Here is a 27,647-nt window from a genome sequence, read left to right as displayed (position 1 = left end):
GTGGTTTTAATGTTGTGTGTGCGTGTATATATATATATATATATATATATATATATATATATATATATATATATATATATATATATATATATATATATACACACACAGTATATATATATATATATATATATATATATATATATATATATATATATATATATATATATATATATATATATATATATATATATATATATATACACAGCGATTTAAACATTAAAACCAAACAGCAGGAATTGTGGGGTGTTCCCGGTACCAAAAGTGGTCCAAGGAAGGACAAACGTGAACCGGGAACAAGGTTATGGGGTCATGTCCGATGGGCTCACTGATGCACATGGGTAGCCCAAGGCTAGCCTGTCTGGTCTGATTCCACAGAAGCTCAAATTGCTGAAACAGTTAATGCTGCTATGATAGAAAGGTATCAGAAAACACAGTGGATCACAGCTTGCTGTCTATGGGGCTGCGTAGCCGCAGACCGGTCAGTGTCCGTGCTCCCCCTTCTCCACCGCCCAAAGCGTCTACAATGAGCATCTGAATGTCACAAGTGAACAATGGAGCAATGGAAAAAGGTTGCCTGGTCTGATGAATCATGTTTTCTTCTACATCATGTGGATGGCTGGGGTTACGGTCCAATCCGATCGAGCATCTGTGGGATGTGCTGGAACAACAAACCCAATGCATGGAGGCCCCACCTCATAGCTTACAGGCCTTAAAGGATCTGCTGCTAACGTATATATATATAAAGCTGACGGTATCTCATATCACCCTCATATTCTGGGTATCAGAGCTGTGTTTTTTTAGTATTGTATCACTCTTCCAAGTTGTTAAAATCCATGAATCCCAACTACATTCTCTTGTTTTGATTACGAAAAAGAAAATCTAGATTAGACCTCTATGACTCTCTCTCACAATAGTTGCAACCCTCTCTTTCTCTCCCTCTCTCTCTCTCTCTCTCTCTCTCATTGCCCATTTGTTGGCCCCTATATCTTTGCATTGGCCCCCCTTCCGTTCATCCCGCTGATCCCCGAGGGCTTCAGAGGAACTGGAAATGAAAACTAAGTCAACATACTCCTCTCACTAGGACTTCCTGCCCTGCATGTGTGGGAGAGAGAATACGAGGGAGAGAGGGAAAAAGGGAGGTAGAGATAGTGGTGGTCCAATGAAAGCAAAACCAGTGTTTCCTTGGGACAGAGCAAAAGCAAATGATGGTACTTGATAAGCAGGAATGGGAACAGAAAGAGCACAAAGTACGAAAGGACTTTACCTGTGTACTTTTTATGGAAATAAGTGAAAGCAATGTCTATCTCTGATATCAAAAGCAAATCTTGATCAGCGCTTTCAACGTTGCTTTGCTGGCTACATTTTCGCATCATCCAATCAGGGACGAGAGAATCCGTCTTGAGGCAAGTTGTGAGCCCAAACTCTTTTGAACAACGGTGGATGCTGCATGGGGAGCAATGACAGTGAAGCAGTCCTAACTTTATCTTAACACTGAATTAACATTTTCCATATAATATATTTTTAGTTGGATCAGTGCAGCTAATGTATGAGCTCAGTAGTCATATGTTTTATATCACATAGCTCATATGAAATTGACCTAGGAAAAATGACTTTGTGTATCATCGTCTTAAGGAATGTTTGCTCAGGGAAGATGGATATCCACCTTTATCACTACTGTATCTCATTAAATGAGGTTTGCCTTCAGGGACTCACAGTGCAATCTCTCTTGTTCTGTCTCTAGCTACCTCTAATTCTACCTCTTCTTGTCTCCATCCATATCACTCTCACATATCTCCTCCTTCCTTCTCTGCAAATCTGTGAAATTATTCTGCAATCGCCAAATAAGTCTGCAAATTAAATCGAGCGCCATTTTCGACCGAGGTATAATGCCAGACCGGGAGTGCATTTTATTCCAGACTTTTATCGACTGCACATACATAGCCTGCGGGCCGTACAAAGCGTTTCCACGGCTCAGCTGAACAAACACAACAAAGATAATAAACTGAGTTAGAGTGAAGGCGGTATTTGATATCATAACATACCGATACATACCGATCAGCCACAACATTAAAACCACTACTAATAACCACTAATATTGTGTAGCTCCCCTTTGTTCCGCCAAAACAGCTCTGACCTGTCGAGGCATGGACTACACAAGACCTCTTAAGGTGTCCTGTGGTATCTGGCACCAAGTCGTTAGCAGTAGATCCTTTAAGTCCTGTATAGGGTTGCCGCGGTTATCTGTGTTACTGGTTACACGGTGTTCAGGCATACACAGATAACATTACTTCCCAACCGTCCCTTTGCTTTTTCGCAGCACAGTCTGTGGATTCACATTTCACTTATCACAGGAGGAGAGAAGAGGAGAGAAAGAAGACACTAGACCTAAGATCGGGTCTAGATCCAGACCTGTTTCCCATCCATGCCTAATTTGCGCCTGTGCTTAACGGGGACTCCCCAGTTGTAAAATGTCCTGTCGTCATGAGTTTATTTACCGGTGGGAAAATTCCTCACCGTGGCATCCCTAGTCCTGTAAGTTGCGAGGTGGGGCCCCCATGGATCGGGTTTGTTGTTCCTGCACATCCCATAGATGCTCGATGATGTAGAAGAAAACATGATTCATCAGACCAGGCCACCTTCTTCTATTGCTCCATGGTCCAGTTCTGACGCTCAACGTGCCCATTGCTACAATAACTCTTCTATGGGATCAGACCAGACGGGCTACACTTGGCTCCCCACAAGCAACAAATGGATCTTGAACCACTTTTGGTAGGTACTAACCTCTGCATACCAGGAACACCCCACAAGACCTGCAGTTTTGGAGATGCTCTGACCCAGTCGTCTAGCCATCACAACGCTTGCCCATTTTTCCTGCTTCCAACACATCAACTTCAAGAACTGACTGTTCACTTGCTGCCTAATATATCCCCCTTGACAGGTGCCATTGGAACAAGATGAGCAATGTTATTCACTTCACCGGTCAGTGGTTTTAATGCTGTGGCTGATCAGTGTATATATACACAAGTATACATTTTATCAAAGGGAAAAGCTTTCATTCCAAAATTCTTAGGGTTCAGGCATTTCTGTAGAGTTTTTGGTTTTCCAAGCAGCGCTATTCGCCCAAACTCATCCCCCGCCCGGTCCCGGTGGGGGTGATGATCTACTCCATTTCTTCTGCTCTGGGACTGCTTGGACTGGAGGGATTACTCAGCGGTCACAAAGTGAGCTCAGTTTACTGTTAGCACAGTGTCCCCACAATGCCCTGTGTTTTTCCCATCAGTCGTAGTCCTTTTAGGAGGACTTTGATTGGTGTGTGTGTGTATGTGTTTGTGCATGCGTGCATGTGTGTTTGCATGCAGACAGTGTTTCTGTATGACCTCCATCAGACAGTCACAAGGCTCAGACTAAACAGGAAAACCACAGAGTTATAGACAGTTTATCCTCCATTCCGCCCCCCACCGACCACCGCAAACAAACACATACGCACACACACAAACAGACACACACGCCCACACACCAGGAAAGCAAAAATAAAGTCATTGGAAGGACTCTGTCTCCTGGAGGCAGGCTTTGGTAACCGCTGTCTCCCCCAATCAGACGGGGCCGTCTAATCGTTGTGCCTGGGGGGAGGAAGAAATTCTCCGCTTTTTCTTTGGGTCCATATTCATTTTACAGACTAGCGTGTTGGCTAATCTACACAATGTGCCCTATTGGCTTTACGTTAGTTACCTTGGAAAAGAATTGGACGACGTGACGGAAATCGCAAGCAGGAACGCTTACCTCGCTCAGCAGGCTACTTTAAATGCAAAGTGAATAATGGTCTTAGCACATAGACCAATTATGGAAAAGATTTTATCGTACGCATGCACAAGAGTTTCTCTGTGGCGACCCACCTTGGCGAAAATGGCCTGCCATGTCAAAACGATTTTGGTTGAAGGTTAAAATGAGTCACACATCAAAGTCGCAGCCTTTGTTTTGTTGTGTTTTTTAGAACTTTTTTGAATTTGGCTACTTTTAGCCGCCCTGGGAGCATAATTTAACCATTCAAGCTCTGTGGCAAGCGGGGGATACAGCCTCTATGTCCCTCAGTTGGGAAACTAACTATCTCTTCAGAGACAAAGAGAAAGGAGAAGAGACCATTTGTCACTAATAAACTGATAGATTTGGCGATACGCTATCTTGAAGTAACTCTGGCAGTTTAGATCCAGAAGGTCTCCCTGAAGTAGAAAGACTGGTTATCTATGTAGAGCTGGATTTAACCACAGTGACTGACCTTGTGTTCTATAATGTGCAACTGTAGATGCAGATGTTTAATAGTTTAAGGTGTCAGTGAAACATTAAACATTCTGTTTGGAACACACTGTTTCTATTCGGTGAGCTGAGAAGTTATACTGTGTCCCATAATGATCATAATAATAATAATAATAATAATAATAATAATCTTTCTATAATTCTAGGAATTTTATGTGTGTCTCTCTGTCCCTCTGTCTGTCTGTCTGTCCTTTGACTATCTCAACAGCTGTTCATCTGATCGACTTCACACCTGGCGAATTTGGTGCGATCTGGACACGTGACACGTCTAATAATACATTTTAAACGGGGAACAAGCGATTTATTAAACCGTGCCGTTTGAATGTCTTCGAAAGTCTTACATTTTGAACATGACATGTACTGGTTATTATGAAATAATAAGTATGTAACAGCTAAGTAGGTATGTATGTAGATATTTCATAACAATAGAATAGGATGTGTTGCGGTTGTATGTGTTGTGTTTGCTGGTCTTGTAATTTGTGTTACGTAGTGACTTAGTGAAAGTTAGTTAGTGACAATAGTAGATGACAGAAAACGAAAGAAATAGAATGTCAAAAGCCAAATACCTGGACCTAAAGGAGATGGACAAAGAGAGCGTGAGGGCCAGACAGACGGAAAGAGAGGGGGAGACAGGAGACGGCCTGGAGAGTAGAGAGTAAGCACTATAACTTCTGGATAAGTGGTTGGAGTGATTAAGTTCATCTCAGCCCAGCCGGCGGTAAATCTACTCTCCTCTAGACCAATTGCCGATCTCTCTCACACACATACACACAAACACACACACACACACACACACACACACACACACACAACAAGACGGAGAAAGCCCATACATGATGAGGCAGTGATGAGGACTTTGTTAAATCACCCACAAGCACCTCAGAGACATCAATGAGTTAGAGTGTATATTTCTGTGTGTGTGTGTGTGTGTGTGTGTGTGTGTGTGTGTGTGTGTGTGTGTGTGTGTGTGTGTGTGTGTGTTTTTATTAGGAACAAACCTATCAGTTCTAGCCTTGGATAGCACTTTGAATGAGTCTCCTCAGCCAAGGCCGCCAAACACAACACACACACACACACACACACACACACACACACACACACACACACACACACACACACACACACACACACACACACACACACACACACACACACACACACACACACACACACACCCAGTACACACATCTACACACTAAACAATACATAGGCTAACACACACACACACACCCAGGGGAGGTGTTAGTTTTGGTAATGAAAAAATGTCAGAGAGTAGATTTACAGGAGAGAACAACTTGACCTCCGGCCCCGGGGACATTTATCACCGGTGGATCATCTCACAGCTACTAACACTATACTCTGCTCCCAGCCACAGAGCTGTGGAGAATAGAATGGAATAGAACAGCATGGAATGGTGAAATACTGAATTTAAATGTTTTGTTCATACTCATTTTGAAACCATATTACACATGGTAAATAACTTCAATCAATTGTTCAATCATTCTGGTTGAAAAAACTCTGATCAATGGTGTTCTTCGTCTGTGTAGGTTCATCTACATCCGTGGTTCTCAACATGGGGTCCAGGGACCCCCAGTAGTCCCTCAAAAGGTTCCAGGAGGTCCCCAGAAAAATGATTACTAGCTAAAAGTCACCATTGGTTAATGGTTACAAGACGTTAGACCATTAGAGAATGACAATAATGACTGTTGGGCCATAGTTTTACTCTCATCTCCCAAACTATTGCATAGACGGCCATGGCATTTTGGACAAACAATAGAAATCTTCTCAAATCAAATTGGGTCCGTGGCCTAATGCGTATCAAATTGAGGGTCCTTGATATGAAAAAGATTGAGATTCACTTATACTCATACGATATCATTCACTTGCGATATGGCAATTGGTTGTTGGTGCTTTGGTCTCATGTGTTTAGCCTTTCGTCTACTTTGGTCTCAGTGGTCGCCAGTCAGCTGAACACCATGTGGAAATGTGCGCTGGAAAATAAACGATGGTCTTGTCAGTGGCAGAATTCAGTAACCATGTCCATTTACCTTTAAATCTCAATGGGTGGAATTGTAAAGACCTGTTGAACCAGCGGCACCATCCGCCTTAAGCGTGAGAGAACAATCTCTCTTACCACGACTTTGGTTTATTTTTGACTGCTTCGCTCTCAGAATACGCAGAAAGAAATCTAATTGATTGAGGTGACATTTAGGTAGCATTTAGCACAAGTGATGATTCAATGAGTCAGTGAATTTGTGCAGTTATATCTGTGGCACTAATCACACAGTACAAAACACATAAAATAGCCTATGAGAGTTCAGCAGCCCCAGTCATCATCCACCTGTTTACTCCGCCCCCACACTGTAAGCAACTGCATTAGAATACAGTTACACAACATGTAACAGTAGCACGACCACTGTCTCAAACTTGTTTACAAGTAAGGATTTAAAATCGAAGATTGAAACGATTTAGGCGAGTCTTGTGCTCTACGTGAGATTTCAGAGTGAGAAGATGGTTAAGATGGAGAAGAGAATAGGGGGGGCCAAGCGGGCTGGGTGACATCACAACTCTGCGTCACTAGAAGCGCGCGTGTGTGTGTGTGTGTGTGTGTGCATATGATTGTGAATGTACGTCGGCTTTTACCATCGTTTCTTGTGTGTTCTGTGTGTGTGTGTCTGTGTGTATGCATGCGCACACCCCTTGTCCCGTACATTCGAATTTTGTCTATTTGTCAGGTCAGGAAATAACATCATTCCGGAAAACACGGCCAGTGGGGTCATACGGGATTGTGGGTAATTGGAAATCCAGATGGACGTGCATGAACTTCCATGAAGAGACTGTTACCACGGAGATTGAACAGAACACACAGGCCAGAACATTAATATCCTTCATTTCGTCCGCCCCCCCTCACCATCCTCTCATCTACCCCCTCCCCATCTCCTGCGCTTCTTCCTTGGTGTCCCTCTGATCCCCCTCTCCTCCCCTCCTCTCCTCCTCTATACAGGCTTCTTCCCTTCAATTCTTCTATGTTGCTTTGACAAGCGGCGTTGGGAACCACAACGCCGCGCCACTGGCTTTAGGAGTCTATTCTAGGGGGACTAATCTACAAAGAATGTTCGAGAGGAACAGCGAGTGATTATGACTAATGGTCTCCACACTCATGGACGCTCCAACACACACACACACACACACACACACACACACTGGCACACACATGGCAGGGAGCGATGGCTGAAAACGACCCAGGTGTTTTCTCGCTGGAGTTGGACCCTCAACCTCACTACAGTATGGCGGCCACATGGCCAACTGGCTCTGTCAGGGTTTTTCCCCGGGATGTTTTTTGTGACTCAACTAAAAGACATTGCTTATTTCCCTCGTTTAATAAGTTTTTGTTTGTTGACATTGGAGACAGGCAACCATATCTGCAAAAAGTTGAAATTCCCTACGCGCTGACAGGTTAACAAACTCGCCAAAACAGATGTGGTTCACAGAAAATGGAAGAATCACATGTTTGAATTCAAACTAATTAACGTTGGTCACGCCATAATAATCTGTATACATATCACTCCGTTTACTGAAGACATTTTAAGTAATTTTACAGCACAAAACACACACTTGTATCTGGGAAGAACAGTTTTATTCAACATATTAATTGGATGTGAGTTTTGAACTTTGGAATACATGGTTGGAAGTACTTACCATTAAAAGAAGATGTGAATTAACAAGCTGTCCCAAATGAAGTTGGGAGGGTTTTTTATCAGACACACACCTTTGACAAACAGCTCCATAAGGTTTTGACAGAGCTGAACTATGCGTTGCTGACTCAGGGTTATTGACCAGCGCTGATGGCTGCACATCTCCAACTTGCCCGCCGGAGGCTAGCGTTAACTGCCCTTGCGCGTATGAACGATAGAGGACCCATTATGCCGCTTTACATGCGTGCGCCTGTGTGTAAGTGTGAGAGACGAAGGCCCGGATGAAGACATAAGAGCTTGAGTGAGAGCGACAGAAAAGGAATGAGAGGACAAACACAGTACAAATTTGTGCAAATGTACAGAAATGAGAACCACCCCCCATTGGCGTCTGAGCGTTTGTTTTTATTACTGTCACTCAGATATATGGCCAATGATGCAACATACATTACTCTAATGCTGTGACACTGTGTGTGTGTGTGTGTGTGTCTGTCTGTGTGTGTGTGTGTGTGTGTGTGTGTGGGTGTGTGTGTCGAAAATAAGAATGTAGCCTATGTGCTGCGGCGTGTAACATTTGTAACATTTATAACAGTGGTGTTAGAGACAAACTGCTCCCTTGATAGACATTGATTTCCACCCGATGGATCTCACTGTTAGCAAACCTAATAGCTGGCTGGGTAATGGGTACATGTTATGAATGGGCCCGAAGGGCTGCAAAAGGAAGGAGAGGAAAGAAGGTGCAGAGGGGAGAAGGAGGGGAGGGGGGAGGGAGATCGGAGAGGAGAGGAGGGGAGAGGAGAGGAGAGAAGGATAGAGGAGAGGGCGTAGGAGACGGAGAGGGGAGGGGGGAGGAGAGGAGAGGGGGAGAAGAGGACGGGTGAGGGGGGGGGGGCTAGGTGAGGAGGAGAAGAGTGGAGAGGAGAGGGGAGGAGGAGGGAGAAGAGTGGAGAGGAGAGGGGAGGAGGAGGGAGAAGAGAAGAGAGGAGAGGGGAGGAGAGGGGAGATTAGAGGAGAGGGGAGGAGAGGAGAGGCAAGAAGGGGAGAGGAGTGGAGGGGAGAGGAGAAGAGAGAAGGATAGAGGAGAGGGCTTAGGAGATGAGAGGGGAGGGGGGAGGAGAGGAGAGAAGAGGGGGAGCAGACGACGGGGGAGGGGGGTGGGAGGATAGGTAAGGAGGAGAGCAGTGGAGATGAGAGGAGAGGAGAGGAGAGGAGAGGAGAGGAGAGGAGAGGAGAGGAGAGGAGAGGAGAGAGGGGGGTACTGCTAATAGGTTTCAATAGGAGGCTGGTCGTTAGCCAAATGGATCGGCCCTAAATGACACATTACCATGTTAAAGGCTGATTCCGCTCATTATTGAAGCTCTCTCCTTCCTCCATGTATCACCAGCTGCATGAGGCCGGCACAGACCTGCTGCCTCAGCAAAATACACACACACACTCACACCCAAAAAGTAAGGGGAAAAGGTGTTCATGAATGTGTGTGTGTGTGTGTATAGGGTGGAGGGTGGTGGTGAGGGGTATGGCTTCCGGTTATACAATCCATTTGGAAAAAAAAACCCTGGGTCAGTGTCCTACAGAGATGCAGTATATAAATCAGAGCCATGATAGAAAGAATAAGAAAGATTTTCGTTTTGTATTGTCACACACACACACACACACACACACACACACACACACACACACACACACACACACACACACACACACACACACACACACACACACACACACACACACACGCACACACGCACACACGCACACACACGTATTTATTTCTTTCCCATGAGAATTGACAGCGTGCATCGTTAATCGATTGCCGTGCCCCTACCGAGGTCACGGTACATTTTCTACATATGTCAGCTGTCAGTTAGTGCAGAAAAATGGGGACGCACATAGCAATGATGGAGACACAAGAACTAACAAGTGCAATAGAATAGAACAGAATATGATAGAATAGAATAGAATAGAATATGGTAGTCCATAATAGAATCTAGTAGAGCACATTAGAATAGAACAGATTAGAATAGAATATGACAGACCATAACAGAATAGAGATAAGAATTGAATCTAATGGGATAGAATGGAATTGAATACAACAGAATAGAAGAAAATACAATACAACAGCATAGAATATGGTAGAATTTGATAGAACATAATAGGATAGAACAGGATAGAATATCAAGCATTAGAACAGAGTAGAATATAAAATAATAGAATGGACTAGTATACAATATAATGAATTGAGATAGAACAGAATATAGTATATGACAGAACTGAATATAATGCAGTAGAACACAATATAATCAGAGAACAAGAGAACAAAATAGAAGATAACAGAATAGAATAGCATGGAATAGTACATCATAGAATGGGATAGAACAGAATGGAACAAAATATGATAGAGCCGAATAGGATAGAGTAGAGCACAATAGAAAAGAAAAAAATTGAATAAAATTGAATGGAAAACAATAGAATAGAACTTAGTACAACAGAATATAATAAACATCATAGAACATAATAGAACAGAACAGAACAGAATATGATAGAACGTAATCGGATAGAATAGAATAGAAGAGGATAGAATATAAAGAACTAGAACAGAGCAGAATATAAAAGAATAGAATGGAATAGTACATAATTTAATGGGATACAATAGAATATAATAGAATAGGACAGAACCGACGAGAATAGAGTAGAGCGCAATAGAATAGAATAGAACAAAACAGAACTGAAGAGAATATAACATAATTGAATTGAATTGAATTGAACGGGATATAATATAATTGAATCAAACAGAATCGAAAATAACAGAATAGAACTGAATACAATATGAACAGGAGGAATGGAACAGACTGAATCGAACAAAACCGAATACATCAGATCAGAATAGAACTGAGTAGAATAGAATGGCATAGAACACAAAATAACTTCACAAATTCGAAAAGAACAGAACACGATATAGCAAAAAAGAGCACAATAGAAGAGAAAACAATAGGCTACAACTTTCAGTTCCTGGACAGTCCACCAAAGTCACACACACACACACACACACACAGACACACACATATACATACACACATACACACACACACACACACACACACACATATACACACACACACACACATACACACAAAATAGTCTACCATAAAACAGCAGACCGAATGTCTCTTTATTGAGACAGAAAAACAGAGGCGCCCAGCCAGAAAACAAGAGAGGGGGACAGGGTGTTAAAAGATATGTAATGTGTTTGTCTCGTCTGCATGAATGTGTGTATATATGTGTGTGCGTGTGTGTGTGTGTGTGTGTCTGTGTGTGTCTGTGTGTGTCTGTGTGTGTCTGTGTGTGTCTGTGTGTATATGTGTGTGTGTGTGTATATGTGTGTGTGCGTGTGTGTGTGTGCGCGTGTGCGTGTGTGTGTGTGTGTGTGTGTACATGTAATGCATCCCCGGAGAGCCAGAAAAGATGAAGCTTTAGCGACGGTGGTGACTGAGTCCTGGGAAGCATTCGGTTTGTTCCTCGTAAAACGCAAGCAGAACCTTGAACACCCAGGCATCCTACATCTGGGACCGGGACGGCGTTCACTGGGCCCAGGGCACCAATAAACGGACAGTATTTCACTGATCGCTACAGCCAAGGCTGATAAATAATTACCACTCACCAAAAGGACGATCAATAGCCGATGGATCGCAGCCTCTAACTCCCTCCCTTTCCTTTTTCCTATTGGGCCGAGCTTGGGAAATTCATCCCAGAAGTGAAATTTACAAGGGACCGGGGATAGTAATTAAAGTGCCTGGGTTGTCTGTAGTGGAAAATTTTATCGTCACCAGCAGGATCTCAAATTGGAAGTAAATTTGTGTCGTTGTAAATTTTTGTTTTGAATGACGTAACACCCAAAGCCGCTGACGATGTACTGAATGATTATCAATGAATCGGTGGAATGGTGCTAAAAAGTGAGGATTTAAGTTGACCATTTTATAGTCTGTGTTTAAGAATCTGTAAAAGAAATAGGCAGACCGAAATCATAACTCAGTCTTAACTTCTTATGAGGGCCCAGCCGATCGGTAGACCGATAATATCGGCCAATATATGGGTTCTGAAGAACAATCGGTTGAAATTCTATCGATAAAGTGCCGATAAAGCTTATATCCTACCAATGGTTAGACCCTGCATGAACAGATCCAGAAGCCATGAGTAGAAGAAGTAAAGTTCAAAATGTTCGTATAACTTTCCACTGCTTAACTTAATCTTGAATGAAGATTATAATCATCTGTGGACATTTAATTTTAGAGAAGATTAAATGTAATCTTGGAGAAAGTTGAAAAATCTTTAAAGGATTGTCAGTGTCGATAGTAAGCTAGTGGAGACTGCAGGGATAGGCCTACTACAACATTATAATCATCGCTGCCGGGGTTTTAACCCTATGATTAACGTCAAATTTCAATGTTGTCGTTCCCCGCTCACCCCTAGTCAGTCTGAAACATATTCAGTGCTTGTGTCCTAACACGTGGAGGTCGTTGCAGCTGCAGAGCAACGGGTCCGAATCGTGTCCATTTTGTTTTACTCGCAAAAGTTAATAAAGCTGATGAAATGTCTCTGAGGGCTTTCACACGCCGTTAGTCCGTTTAAATGGAACCTTGTTGTTGGGAACTTCCAACAATGAGTAGAGAGTAACGTTCCTACTTTTAGAATGAAGTAATAACACACAACAAGTGTATCCGCCTACCCCTCTAGCCCACCCACCAACGGGACTCCTACATTACCCACAATGCAATGTCTTAAAGCGACAGGCCCTTATTAATATGTCATTAATATCAAATTCTCATATTTTAAAGTTACTCTTGTAATGTAAATGAGCGTATCTGATGGCATCATAAACATCTGGGAAAAATATTGACTCAGACGGAATGAACTGGAGGGCGCCCTTTTAAAAAAAATATATATATATGATTACCAATTTCTACCTTTTATACAATAAGTTCATTCCCAGTGAGTCAGTTCCAATAAGTTCACAAGTTGCTATACTCACAAAATCGCAATACTCAAAAGATTTAAAATACATATCGGTCCCTGCCAATTCCACGCACTAAAATTTACTGCTTGGAAAACGAGTAAAATCAGGTTTGGCTCGCAAGAAGAAGAAAAAAATAATAATTATATTTACTGGTATTTCCAAACCTACGGGTCTCCAGACAGATCAGAACAGTCCAGAAGAGGAAGAAGAGAACAGGACTTCTCCAACACAAAACAGAACCCTTTGTTAGCGCGGGGTTCGGGCCAGAGGAGCACAATGGACCAGTTGAGTGGATGCGAGGGAGCCGCCGTCGGAGAGAGGAGCTCCTCTTGGGATAAAAATGTGCTGATGGACTTCCCCGCCCACTCTCTCGCCCACCACAAGCTAGAAAACAACAAGCTTCTCGGCAGGACTCGGCCGGGATGGGCCGACCGGACAGGCTTAGCTTGGTTTTCAAACGAGGCCAACAAGTCCAACCATATTACAAGGAAGAAGAGTGTTGTGGGATGAAACTTTACACAGGAGCTCCAAAAGCTACTTACAAAGCAGTTTAATTACCACAAATTCCATCTGGTTTAAAAGAGACGCTCGGAGTCTAGTAGGTGTTTAGATAATGTACTGATGGCCCTCATAAACAGTGAGTCCTAAGCTGGGGGGGTTCACCAGAAATTTCAGTGTAGTCAAGTGGTATTTTGTGGCATATGTTTTCCTGATAGTCCAATTTTAATTTTTTTTCTCTCACAAATACATGAAATGGATTAGCAAAGATGAAAAAATGGGGGGTTCGGTTTTAACATCCAGCAATATTATGTCGTGTTATATACAATATGAAAGTTAAAGGCTGTATTTCACTGTTGGAATAAATGGAAATAAAAACATTGTGGAAGAGAAAAAAATAGGGGGTTCAAATACCTGCTCCTGCTCTTTATTTATAAATGTTAGAAATGTTCTTTGGGTCGCCCTAATAAACTCTCCCTCTTCTGATGCTTCTTCATCCTAATCAAACAAATGCACATAAATTCTGCTTTCTTTTTCCCCCACATGCAGGCCTTAGATGTTTTGTGAGAGTCAGCCTTTCAATTGGCTTTCACAATACAGCCCTTAGTTTACCCCAGGATCATCTGGAGAGCGTTTATTTACTTATTTTTGGAGGACCTCAGTCTAGTCCAAAGGTACTGACCCACCTTTTAGGAAAGAAAAATATAATCAATAAACACAAGAAGAAATAACGAAAAAATTCACAACAAGAAGAAAAGAAGAGGAAGCTAGGGAAGTGCCATTTGGGAAAGGGATAAACCGCTAGGCGCCGCCGCCCTACTGCGCAGCCGCAGTCTGTGTCGGCCCTAAACAGCAAATAATAACAGTAATGAAACTTTCTGGCCTGCTCCGTTTGAAAAAATAAAAAAAAATACGAAACGCGGTCACCCCGCACCCTGTAACTCCCCTGGCGGCACCCATCTATTACGGCGGAGCTGAAAATGTTCCATTGCTCACATGAGTGCATGTGTACGTGCGCACGCTGGGGAAAGAAAAGCAGCATATTTCATTCTGTGTCAGGTGTGTGAACGTTTCCACTGCATTAAGCCCTCTGTGGGTTTGCCTCAGACCAGAATAATGGGAATACAAAAACAAAATAATCGAAAAACAAAATTACATATAGAATACGTTGGCCTCTCTCCCTCTCTCTCTCTCTCTCTCTCTCTCTCTCTCTCTCTCTCTGTTAATGCACACACACACACACACTGGCACGTCCAACACGGACTGAAAAATGCCGCTGGAAATAATGGAAATAATAAAAATGTAAACACGACCCGCACCCCTCGCCACGCATCTCTCTCCCTCGTTTCCTGCTATCTCCTTCTTTCCTCGTCCCCTTCTCTGCGGCGCTGCTTCTGGCCGTCTCAGTATTTTCTGGCACGCAGGGAGGTGCATAAATGTTAAATCCATAGCTAACCAGGTCAGCCTAATTGACTCTCACTCCTCCGGTGCTTTATCATCTCAATCACACAGAGACACACACACACACACACACACAGCCCCGAAATAATGGCTTTTTTTGTTTTCTGCCCCTGTGCGTACGTGTGTGTGTGTGTGTGTGTGTGTGTGTGTGTGTGTGTGTGTGTGTGTGTGTGTGTGTGTGTGTGTGTGTGTGTGTGTGTGTGTGTGTGTGTGTGTGTGTGTGTGTGTGCGAGCTGTGTGTGCAAACAACTCATGTGGACAGCATACACATTTGTAATTTATCCCCTGAAACCATGCTAACCAGGTTAGGGAACTCAAGACCTCTGTCCACACATCTATTGATCTGCGGTATCAATTTCCTTGGCGATCGAAATAGAGTTGATTTAAAGATGTAAATTAAGCATCTGCGCAGACGGTCTTTGGGTGACCACATTTTGAAATCCCCAAACCGGGACCCTTACATGTACCACACATTCGGCACTCTGTTGGCGGGGAGGAGGTGACTGATGAGCGTCCCCCCGTTAAGCACGGTGCTTTTTTGGTTTCGTACAATAAGGTGACGGAGAGGTAGGGGGATGCGCAGCGGAGCCGCCTATAAGAAGTGCCGACCCCACACACACACACACACACACACACACACACACACACACACACACACACCCCTGACAGCACACAATTAACAGCGAGCGAGTGGGCGTGTTGATGACGACGCCCACTTCTCTGGTGGGATCTTTCTGTACACTCTTTTCTTTCACACTGTATTTAAATGCAGAAAACAAGTATAATAATAATAATATTATTATTATTATTATCTTAACTGTGCTGAAAACCAGGACAATTTGGAGTGAATGTTGAAAACCGGGACATTTGAATGTTTTACAGATATCGGTCAGGACCCGGCACACACAACTCAAATCCGAGACAGTCCCGGATGAACCAGGACGTTGGGTCACTGTAGATGGACTATTCACATGCCACCACTGGAGTAAATGCATAAAGTCATTTGTTCCAGCTTTTTGGGAAGTTCTTGAAAGCTTATTTTGTCATGAAAATCATTATTTCTGGATACTGGACACTAAATATCTTCAGAGGTTATGGATGTGTCGGGACAGTCCACTGAGTCTCAAGTGTGGAATACTTCGGAGAGAAAATAAACTGGAGTAAGTTAAAACCTTTAGCCTAGTGGTCATGGCAGGAACCCCTTCTCGAAGAAACAGAGTTCTTTTTTTTTTTAGGAACTTACTAGAGAACTAAAAATGCTTTATTAGGAACACCACATGTCTACGTTTAGACATAACCACTGTAGACACTGGACGCTCCACTTCTAAATTCAAACTACCAGAGGCCAAACTGCAGTTGACTAAGTGAAAAGTTGTGAAGACATCACCTGTTTCACATGAATTTATCGAGTAATTTATCAAGCTCAGGCCTTTTATTGCATAGAAGATGTTTCTTCTCTGCAATCACATTGTTTCTTCCCTGTGCTATTTACACATAGCAGCTCTACATGTAGCTCACTGCTCCGGTCTTCTGTGATTTAGAATCCTAGACAAAAAGCAATACGTTTTTTGCAGGTCAATCAAACGGTCAGCGGCTCTTGATATAACTCCGTCAAACTCACGCTAAACATGGAGGCGGCGCGCAAAATTCTCCATGGTTAGCTTTGACCACACAGCATGCCGGGGTCATGATAACATTGAGAGGCTGTGGGGTGGTTGACCCCAGAGAGGTCAAAGTTCATGAGGGTGAGAGGCTAGAGGTCGGTATAATAAAAAGGTCACTGCACAGAATTTTTTGAAGCTGGCACGTGCTGCACACTCACACAAAAATCCACACACACGTAAACATTCACATTCTGTCTCACACACATAAGACATATAAAGAATTGCCATCCACCAGTAGTAAAATAATTGCCCTATCCTGTTATCCTAATTGCCCTGTCCTATTATCATTGTCTCATCCAATTATCCTATGCTATATAATAGGGTGCACTGGCATAAATAATTATAGCCCATTCAACATTCCACTCAAATAAAAGTACTGAAGTACTTGTCCTAGTACATGTTGTTTGCATCGTGACCTTATATTTCAGGTTCAAAGACAGCTCAATGGGTCCCTTTTGTTGTTGGCAGGTTCTTCAACTTAAAAGCTCAAGATTCAAGATTCAAGATTTTTATTCGTCACTTACATATACATACTTTCATACATATATGCAGTGAAATGTAATGCAACGCACCCGGTGATAACACACAATATGTCCTAGGAAAAATTTCTAATAGCCCAACTAACTGACTCCTAATACGTAATACAGTAAGTCGAATACTTATAGAATAAAATAAAAATATATAGAATAAAATAAAATACAATAAAAATAAAATGAAATAAAATGAAATAGCTAATCCTTCTAATGAAGACACTGCGTCACTTGTATGAAAAACCCTTTCAGTATAAATATCAAATTGCAGGTTTTACCAATAAATGGAGGGCTCTATAATGGAATGACTCAAATCAACTTCCAATACCTCTAAATTGTACCTTTGTCCAGTCCTTGGAGTGTTAGTACTCGCTTACTTTCCACCCCTGCCAGCGAACATGTTTTAACCATGTGTCGAACAAGGATGTGGTCCTTAGGTTGGTCATTACCAGCAGCCGCAGAAACCAGCTGGCATCAATCTAGACTGGAGACTTGGAGACAGGGCCAGACCATGTCGTCTGACAGTGGAACAGACCGCGAACGGTCAAACCTCTAAGTCTGGCTCTTTGTCTGGGATTGGCGCTACAGAGCGCTAAGCAAAGGGGAGGGTAGGAGCTAATGCTCACAGGAGTTGGATTTCGGCTTTAAGACCTTTAAGACTTTGCACATTTCTAGTCTGGATTTTGGATGGAAGGGGAAAGGTCTGGAGAACTAAGTTGGCCCCAATGCAATGGAGTTTCACTCACGTCGGGTTCCAGGGTTGGGTTTGGAGTTCCAAGCGTGAAATCGGGGAGGGTTTGGTTCAAACTGTTCTGGTGAAAGTGGTCCATCGCAAACAACAAGAAAACAAAAACTGCGAGTTCAAATATGAAGCAAAAAGCCTTTGCTGATAATTCATGTCGAAGAATTGTTTGATGCAATTTTGTAGCTGAGTAAATTGGCAGCTAATAAAACAGGATCACCTTTTCTGAGGAAGTGCCCAACAGATAGTCATCACAAAACCCCCAAAATCAGAATAAAAAGTCGACAAAAAAACAAATCAAAATAAAATAATTAGACCATCTGTGCTGTCTTTAGCGGAACAGAGGAAGAAGTGACAAGGGGCAAGAATTCTAGACCTTTGTGGGAGGGAATGTGAACTGACAAATTAACTAAGCGATTCATTAAGCGAGCAAGGTCCTGAAGATTCAGCAGTCAAGGTGGAGGTACACTTAAAAAGTATTAGAGGTTTTTGACCAAAAAGAGGTCTTCAGAACAAGTAAAAGAACAAATTGAAGCGGTGATCTGGGTTCTTGCGGTGCTCTGCGCAAACCCCCGTGGAACAAGAAATGCAGAACTTCCACTTAAACTGAAATTATTATCCATCAAACGTTCACTTCCACCACTGTGCTTGGTGATAACTGATATCAACAAAGCGAGGAAAGTGTAATCTAAAGAAAAGGCTACACAGCGTATAAAAATAATGCTGTCACGATCACAGACAAAGCAAGCACATCATCCAAATATTTTCACTGCATCATCAATGCAATACACACTAGAATTAGAATTAGAATTTAAACTGTGAAATAAACTCAACAGTTGCTCGGGTGAGTTTTGAATTGAAATAGGCAGGTCGTTGAAACCACTGTCTTGCCAAGGAACACGTTTCTCCGGTGTTCGAAAGAATTCCTTCAGGCGATTCCCGGTTTCTTTTTTTCATCTTTATGTAAAGCAAACCCACTGCCAACTCCTCTTGCTGTGGCATACATGCTTCCCACTGTTCCCGGCAACTCGCGCTGGAAATGGGTGCCACGGAATCTGCGCCACCTAGAGGCATGGAATGGCGTAAAGAAGTAGACGGAGTTCTGATTGAGTATTCTGCTGACGGTGTTCTGGGACATGTTCTTACATCTTTTGTCCTGACGTCTTTTAAAGTCTCCCGCCACCTTAAGGCATCTGCAGCGGGCCGCATGTCAGCTTGGACCGGATGCAGGGACGGGGGAGAGAGGAAAAAGAGAGAAAGAGGGAGAAAGAAGAAGAAGAAGAAGAGATGAAGAGTAAATGTTTAATATCGCCGGGGCAGAAGGAATGAAAAGGAAAGGTTTTTGAAGTTTTGCGGGGGAAAATGAGGGAAAGATTCGGATGAGGCTACGAAGAGAAAGGGCGAGAGTAGAGGAGGGAAAGAGAGTGAGAGAAAGCATCCAGAGGAGAGAAACGGGAGGGTGAGCACAGAGGAGTGAGCGAGAGAGAGTGAGAGGACAGGAACGAAAGAAGCAGGGGAGAGGGAATGAGGGATTATGAGTAGCAGAACAGTGTGTGCGCGTGCGTGTGTGTGTGTGTGTGTGTGTGAGTGTGAAGGGGGGGGCAATATGGACACCATGTGTTACCACAGGAAGCTCCCAGGGAAAATATAGGGACACTGAAAGATCATAGTCAGAGAGAGGGAGAGAGAGAGAGAAAGACAGACAGACAGAGAGAGAGAGAGAGAGAGAGAGAGAGAGAGAGAGAGAGAGAGAGAGAGAGAGAGAGAGAGAGAGAGAGAGAGAGAGACAGATAGAGGGAGACATGGGTCATTCTCTAAGTCTTTGCAGCTGCGTTGGATATCAACTTGAGTGTGTGTGTGTGGGGGGGGGGGGGTTCAGAGTGGGTTAGTAACCTCTTTTTTGGCAGCTGTACATCTGGTTGGGCGTGCAGCATTTTAGCCACAAGGTGACTGTCTGTCTAACTATCCATCTATCTATCCATCTATCTATCTATCTATCTATCTGTCTAACTATCCATCTATCTATCTATCTATCTATCTATCTATCTATCTATCTGTCTAACTATCCATCTACCCATCTATCTATCTGTCTGTCTGCCTAACTATCTATCTATCTAACTATCTATCTATCTATCTGTCTAACTATCCATCTACCCATCTATCTATCTGTCTGTCTGCCTAACTATCTATCTAACTATCTAACTATCTATCCAATTTTTCAACCATATTGGATTCCAACTATTTGTTCACTCTTGTTCGGCGCCTCCTCACTTGTCAGGGTGCCGCAGAAACGCACACGTTGATTGAAGGTTTTACTTTACATTCAAGAGTTTGCCTCGACATCATCCTTCATCTGCCGCATGAACTTTTTATTCACCAAGTGGAAGACCACATTAGACTACCGCTAAACCACGGAGGATGTCAGATATCCAGCAATCCGGCGAGCCGTCTAATTATCCGGCAATCGAACTCACTGCAAACACGCCATGCTCTTCCCATTTGATTTTCCACGCTCTAGAAAACTTCATAAAAAAAGGACAATTTATAGACTCTACAGTTTAGTGAGTGTAGGGTAAATAACTGATGTATTTTTATCTCCAAACTGAATAAATTTGATGTTTGTTTACTTGGAATTATTTAGTTATTCCTGTACTCCGTACTCACTATCAACATACTGTATCTCACGTCCCAGGGAACCGCCGGCCCCATTTCACAGACCTATAGAGTTATTTAACAGTGGGAATAAGTCTTCAGCCGGGCTCTCATTGGGGAAAACATTTTGAAATGAACCCCAGGGTGTTTGCTGTATTTTAAGGTCGGCCAATAGCACTATCTGTACATTTGAACTTAATTTATGCATCGTTTTTCCCAACACCATCCTCAACATTGAAGGCAGAACACCACGGCCTTAAACGCACTCTCTGCTAATCTGGGTTCTAAAGACGCAGCTTTATTTTTCGGCACAACAGGAAACTTCGAAAGGCAGGCAGGCAGGCAGGCAGGCAGGCAGGCAGGCAGGCAGGCACGCGCACACGCACACGCACACGCACACGCACACGCACACGCACACGCACACGCACACGCACACGCACACACACACACACACACACACACACACACACACACGCACACGCACACGCACACGCACACGCACACACACACACACACACACACACACACACACACACACACTACTTTCTACTCAGCATGAGAATGCATTTGAGTGCGTACGTTTACCGAATTGATCAGATGTCGCTCTGTTTCTCTACGTGTCTAGACCCACGGCAGAGCAGCTACGGTGGTCCTTTAGAATTAACTATTGATTTCAACCCCCTCTCCATTATGCTACTGCCAACAACGAGGAACAACTGCAATGAAACACATATAACACACACGAGTGTAGAGAGGCATCATGTGCAAAATGGAATACACACTTATAATGTATGTCTACTCAAACCCGCACACACAAAGACCTAGTTTCTACTTTCAGTGGAAGATGTGTTTCGAAGGAGTACTGGTCCATTGGGGGGGGGAGCACAAATATTAACAAGCTATTGTAACCAAAATACACCAACCAATTCACAGACAACCCCCAACAAAAGTAATCAAATATGCCAGCAAATAGAGGCTAATAAGCATACAAGCTCCGTCCCAGCAGACTCTGGATTTTGTGTATTGAGTGTGTACTCGTATTCTGTTCCGTGCGGTTTTCCAAATAAACCAACGACAACAAAAAGACACGGCCTGTTTGAGTTGCTAGACACCACTCTTTGAAATCAGCCAGTACCGCTTAGCTGCGAGCTAACATCCTGACCTACTTTTACCAATTTGACATGTTTCTCAGGGGTTGGGGGGGTGGGGGGGGTTTTTCAATTCAAAATGTCGAGGTAAACATCACCCCACCCGTTCCATCCCTGCTCACCTCGACAGGAAGCACCTAGCGCACACTTCAGCTTAGCACCTGACTAAATTTAGCTCCCAAAGGATCTCTCCACCTAACACAAACACCAAAGCCCCCTCAAGGACATGCACACACGCACGCACACACACACACAGACACACACACACACACACACACACACACACACACACACACACACACACACACACCTGTTGGTGGCCGTGCAACCTGTGGTTTTGCTGGGTGCAAACACAGTCGTTGATCAGTACATGAAATCCAATGACAGCTTAAGAGAATTCCTACACAAACAGAGTGTCAGATGGCTTACTAACCACGCTCAACATTTCTCAAGGATATATGGCAACGGTATGAAAAGTAGCCACGGTGGCTATTGTTGTTCCCACGTGGACTTTGCTGTACTTCCTCTTTACGTTATGTAAAGAGGAAGTACATCGACTTCGCCAAAGCTTTTCTGTGCGTGAGTTAATAGTGAGATTCAAACAGTTACTAAAATACCGCGACTATATGCGGGACATTAGGATATGTCAACTCATTTAATATAACTTTGCTTCAAAGTGGTTATCCATAAAATGATTTTGTTAAAAAAATCCCATATTTGATACTTTTTTTAGCTGGCACTTCATGGCCATTTAAGGTATGTACGTCCCGCATGCTCCTCTAGGCGCTGTCGTCCTGGTTGGTAAATTTAATAAACCACCCCGCTATAGTTGTGGTCAGTAAATAGGATGTTGAGCGTAGGAACATCCACAAGAAAAGAACAGCAATATCCCCGCCACCTCAAATGACCATGAAAAACAAACAAACAATCGCTCGGCGGAAGGAAAACTTTAGTGAAAAGGAAGTTACCGATTTGGAGCAAAGACGAGAGTAAAACCGAATGTTGGAAAAAAAACAAAAAACATTGCCTAATCCACCCAACACAGATCATCTTGAACGAGACTTTCATTTGGCAAAACTAAGCCCATTCCACCCATCAATCAATCAATTAATCAATCAACCAACACTTCCCTGCCCCCATTCATTCCTGTCTGCCCATTCATCCATCCATCTACCCGTCCTACCACTATTCTCACTGGGCAGCACTCTTTCCTCCACACACACACACACACACACACACACACACACACACACACACACACACACACACACACACACACACACACACACACACACACACACACACACACACACACACACACACACACACACACCCTTCTTCCCCCTCTAAGATCCATTGGTATTCACTGGATCGACTGCGTTTGGGTCGCAGGCTGAAGTAGACTTAGAGCTCCCTCCTCCAGAGGATCCCGTCAAATCCCACTCAGTTAAGCTCGGCTGCCTCTCACATTAACATAGCCGCCCCAAATCAACATATTTTACAAGCCTCGTAATGATATTGGGATGAATTCACCTCATAAAAGATGAGTTGATTTCTCTGATGGCTGGAGAAAATCCTATTTCGGATTCCCGCGACATTCACATGGCATGTGCAGAGTTCATATTTGTATCGCGCCGAGTGCAACGCGGTTCGATCCCAATTAACCCAGCAATAGATTTTTTATTAAAAGAAAAAGGCGCTGTCAGTCGCTCAGGAGAGGTGGGGGGGAGGGGGGGGGGTTGGGCCTCTACTTCTCTACTTCCAGATTAATCCATTTTCTCGTTCTTTCGACATCACACCCCGATGTGTTGTCATCAGCCATCAAACGACTGGACTGATTATGCACCGGTTCAAATTCCATTGACATCACTGCAGGGGAAATATTTTCCATGAGGTAGTGCCTCCGTATAAAAGTCACTTTTAACAATACCCCGGGTGGATTCGCAGGGATGCAAATGTTGATTTCTTAAGTCTGCTCACAAATTGACTTTTTTTCCGCCCGTTTTTTTTTTTGACACCTCGACATCTCCAGAGATTCCACCAACACCAATACACCAACCAATCCATGCAAATCAGTCCAGGTTCATTCACGTTAATACGCACACACAGCTCCAAGGAATTCAGTTGTTGGGGTTTGGATAGAGGTTGTTTTTTTTTTTACTTTCCAGAACTTCTTTTTTCCCCCCATACTTTTTCATTTCTCCAGTGATTCACGCAAATTCTTGAAATTGATTTTGCTAGCCACGTATGCCTTGGTTTTAGGGTCTCTCAAAATAGGCTGCGGAAGGTAGAACTAGGACTGTAGGTATATGACAGCATATGTATGTAATAGTCCATCTTTTATTGTCAAATGAAGGTACATAATTGATACATGACACATGTTTGTATTACTGTTTATGTGTTGTTGGTGTTTCCCCTCATATATCCATAGTATATGCCATATATTTTAACATTATCATCGACAACGTGGCGGTAGGAGCTCACAAAAGGAGCTAAATCAGGCGGTGACAAGGTCCGTCATTCACCTTCGCCTCCTCCTCCGTCCCCATCTCTCCTGTCTTCGCCGCATCCTCTGCGCCCCACGTCCTCCCACTTCTCCATTTCAGCCTTTCAGAACCCCCGCCCCAACCCCCACCTCTCCTCCGTCTCCTCCCCTCTCGGATAATCTCTCACCGTCTCCCTCGGAGGGCCTCGGCGGCTGATAGAGAGCGCGGCCGGTTGACACGCCTGGTAATGAGGCGCCACACGCAGATGGCTTCTCCCTCGCACCCCTCCCCCCTCCACCTACCTCTCCGTCTCTCCGTCACACATACGCATGCACACACACACACACACACGCACGCACGCACACACGCACACACACACGCACACACACACACCCTTGGCAGGGGGTCCGAAAGCGCTCCTGGGTTAAACAGTAGCTGCAGACATTTTGAGCAGGATAGACGGAAGGGAAGCATGAGGGCGGCTGGTTTTGTCTCATCTCTCGGACGACAAAGTCTTCCAACCGCCGGCGCCTCACGTACCAACTACACACATCCATACACACATAAACACACACACACACGCCCGCAAACACGCACCCACAAGAGTTGAAAGCACACGGTTATGTTCACACTTGCCGTTTAGGTACATATTCACCACTGGGAGGCCTCTATGCTGTTAGCCGCGAAAGCGATCTCGCTCAATCGATCACGGCTCTCAGTAACGACCCCGATTTTCCCCGAAAATCCACTTCCTCAACCTCAAACATAACATCTGTGTCCTCTTTTTTTTGTGTGCAATTCATACACGTAGGACGCATCCCGCAGGCTCCTTCAGGAAGCGGCCTCAGTTCGTTTACAATCGATTCACCGCCTGCAATAAATATCCATGCAGGGGACATGAAGGCATCTCCGACCATAAGCCTTATATATACACGTCTACATTTTGTCGATTTTTCACTATTTAAGGACAAAATGCCCTGACACCTGGAGAACCAAAATGTTGCAACTAAATACAAATGACTAATTTCATATCCATCCTCTCAGTTGTAGATCATTCCTGCATTTTTCAACAACATATACTGAAATTGTTTCAATCACAAAAGATCACACAGAACTCCACCAATGTCAAACGCAAGGTTGAACTCGCTGCTTAAAATGCAATGACTTTAATTAAAAATTTGAAAAAAAAAAAAAATAATAATAATAATGTTTTAATTGAAATTGACTTTAGAAAGGCTGGGGCCAAAACAAGAGGTTGATTTCTATCGGGTTTTCAGTGAAGTTGACCTCTTGCTGGAATGAAAGAAGACGGCAATAACCCCGAAAAACCAATTTACGAGCACTCAGACAGTTGATAAAGAAGAGCCAGAGAGGGGAAAGAGACAGATGTGACATTTATGAATTCAGTAGCCTCGCATCCGTGTGTGTGTGTGTGTGTACAGCAGGGTTGGATTGAGTCACTTCCCGCCAGTGTACTATCCAGGACACCAACTCTCCAAACCGCCCAAACCCAAAGGTCTCGCCATCCCCTCTAACTGCCGGTGGCTCCGTTGGGTCACACCAAACGAAGAACAATTTAAGAAATGAATGGATTCCAAAAAAAAAAAACAAAAAAAAACAATGGCGCCCAAACTTCAACCGACCGCTCACCTCTCTGCTGCGCTTGGCAGCATTGCCATAGCAACGCGGCGAACGCCACGAGCCGCCGTGCCGCCGTCATCGCCCGCATCCGGCTCCTCGCGCGAGCTGCGTGGGTCGCGTGGGTCGCCTGCGTCGCCTGCGTCGCCCGCGTCGCCCGCGTCGGGTGCGTCTCGCGTGGATCGATGAGCTTTGACTCAAGCTCGCGTGGGACTCCCGACGTGCGCCCGCCCTCCCCCCGCCCCGTAGGGGAGGGAGGGAGGGACGGAGCGAAAGTCACTGGGGGAAAGTTGGGGGGTGACTTTTGGAAAGAGATTTTACTCTTCCATGTCATACTCTCGAAAATGACCCCCCCCCCGCCCCGCCGCCCCGAGGAGAGTTTGCGGGAGCGGCGTGACGTCTGAAGCCGACGTTTAACGTTTATCCTTGAAATAATGACGTCGGCCGTCGAGCACAAGGCAACCTGGGGCGGAATCGGGGTTGTAAATGTAGTGCATCGTTGTTGTTGTTTTTTTTTTTAAATCATTTTTACCATAGGGTTTATTTGGAGTGTAACTTTACTATGTCCTCAAAAAAAACACAAGAAAAGTTTTTCTTCACAGAGCGACGTGACGTGACGCCAAGAATGAGGTCACGTGGGGAGGAATCTGGGTTGCCTGCGATGTATTTATTCAAATATGAAAATATTTGTTTGATTTTTTTTTCATTTTTACATTTGTATTTATTTGAGTGCACACGTATCCAGTTAATTTACTTGAGTTAGAAGCTGACTGAGAAAATGTAGATAAAACACATAGATATATCTCTATCTATCCATCTCAATACAAAATAACATCTGTAAACCTACATCATTATTGTTGCCAGTTATACATGTGTTCTAATTATATTTTCTGCAAGAAAATCACGTTAAAAAGTAATATTGGGACGGTTCATGCGTGTTTGAAATATATCATCTTCATACTGTTTGAAATATGATGCAGAATAGACTTAATGTAAAGTAAAGTATATACAGGAATAATTGTTTATATGTTTGCTGTATGAAATAGGTTTGTTCTGTCAAGAGTCAAGAGGTGTATCCGTCACATACAGATACATACGGTCATACATGCAGTGAAAGGTAATGACACCTGGAGATCACGCACAATAAGCTCCAAAAATACGAAAAATACTAAAATGTAAGGGGCTGTGCCAGGGGCTGTGCCACAATCGTAATTCTGGGTTCTATAATTATATAATAGTATTAATTGTCTGTGTTGTATTAAATGATATAATAGTATTTATTGTCTGTGTTGTATTAAATTATATAATAGTATTAATTGTCTGTTGTATTAAATATTCATTCAAATCCCTCTAAATGAAACGCACCTACTGGATGTAGGGAAGAAAAGAGTTTAAAAAGTTGTCAAAAAAAGTTGGATGAAATACACTAGTACTGCACTGTGGCTCCTCCTACTGTCAAACAGACCACTCCACATTCTAGGGCAATGCTGAACTGCAATGCACCAAGACCCCAATAATAAAAACTATGGGGATCAAGTCTATTAGAAATTAAGTTCAAAAAATAATAATAATTGTTATGGTCTTTGAACAAAAGTAACAGTCCTCGGTTTGCCCAGAATGGTGTCTTCATCATTCGTACAGCACCAGCCTCACCTAAAATCAATATTAAAATCAATAGGATCTATCTACAGTAGGCACCTGTCTTGTTCCTACTTACCAATCAAGAAAGCTAATTCAATTCAGGCACACCCTTGAATTGTTCAAAGCAAAGCTATTATACCGGAGCATTTCATTGAGCTATTGTGCTGTAGCAG

The 27,647-nt window shown here is 43.5% G+C and overlaps 1 protein-coding gene across 1 annotated transcript in view; it reads right to left on the bottom strand.

Annotated features, from left to right (window-relative positions):
• lama2 (laminin, alpha 2) overlaps positions 1 to 25,951 on the bottom strand; it is a 207,320-nt gene extending 181,369 nt beyond the window's left edge. Inside the window, 1 exon segment of the mRNA XM_080021184.1 lies at positions 25,846 to 25,951. Within this exon segment, the coding sequence (XP_079877310.1) occupies positions 25,846 to 25,924 (79 nt within the window). The 5' untranslated portion in view covers positions 25,925 to 25,951.
• Between the last annotated feature and the right edge of the window lie 1,696 nt (positions 25,952 to 27,647).

The sequence above is a fragment of the Zeus faber genome, assembly GCF_960531495.2.
Source record: "Zeus faber genome assembly, chromosome: 2".
Taxonomy (NCBI): domain Eukaryota; kingdom Metazoa; phylum Chordata; class Actinopteri; order Zeiformes; family Zeidae; genus Zeus; species Zeus faber.
The sequence above is the reverse complement of the archived record's forward strand: the minus strand, read 5'-3'. Positions and strand labels throughout refer to the sequence as shown.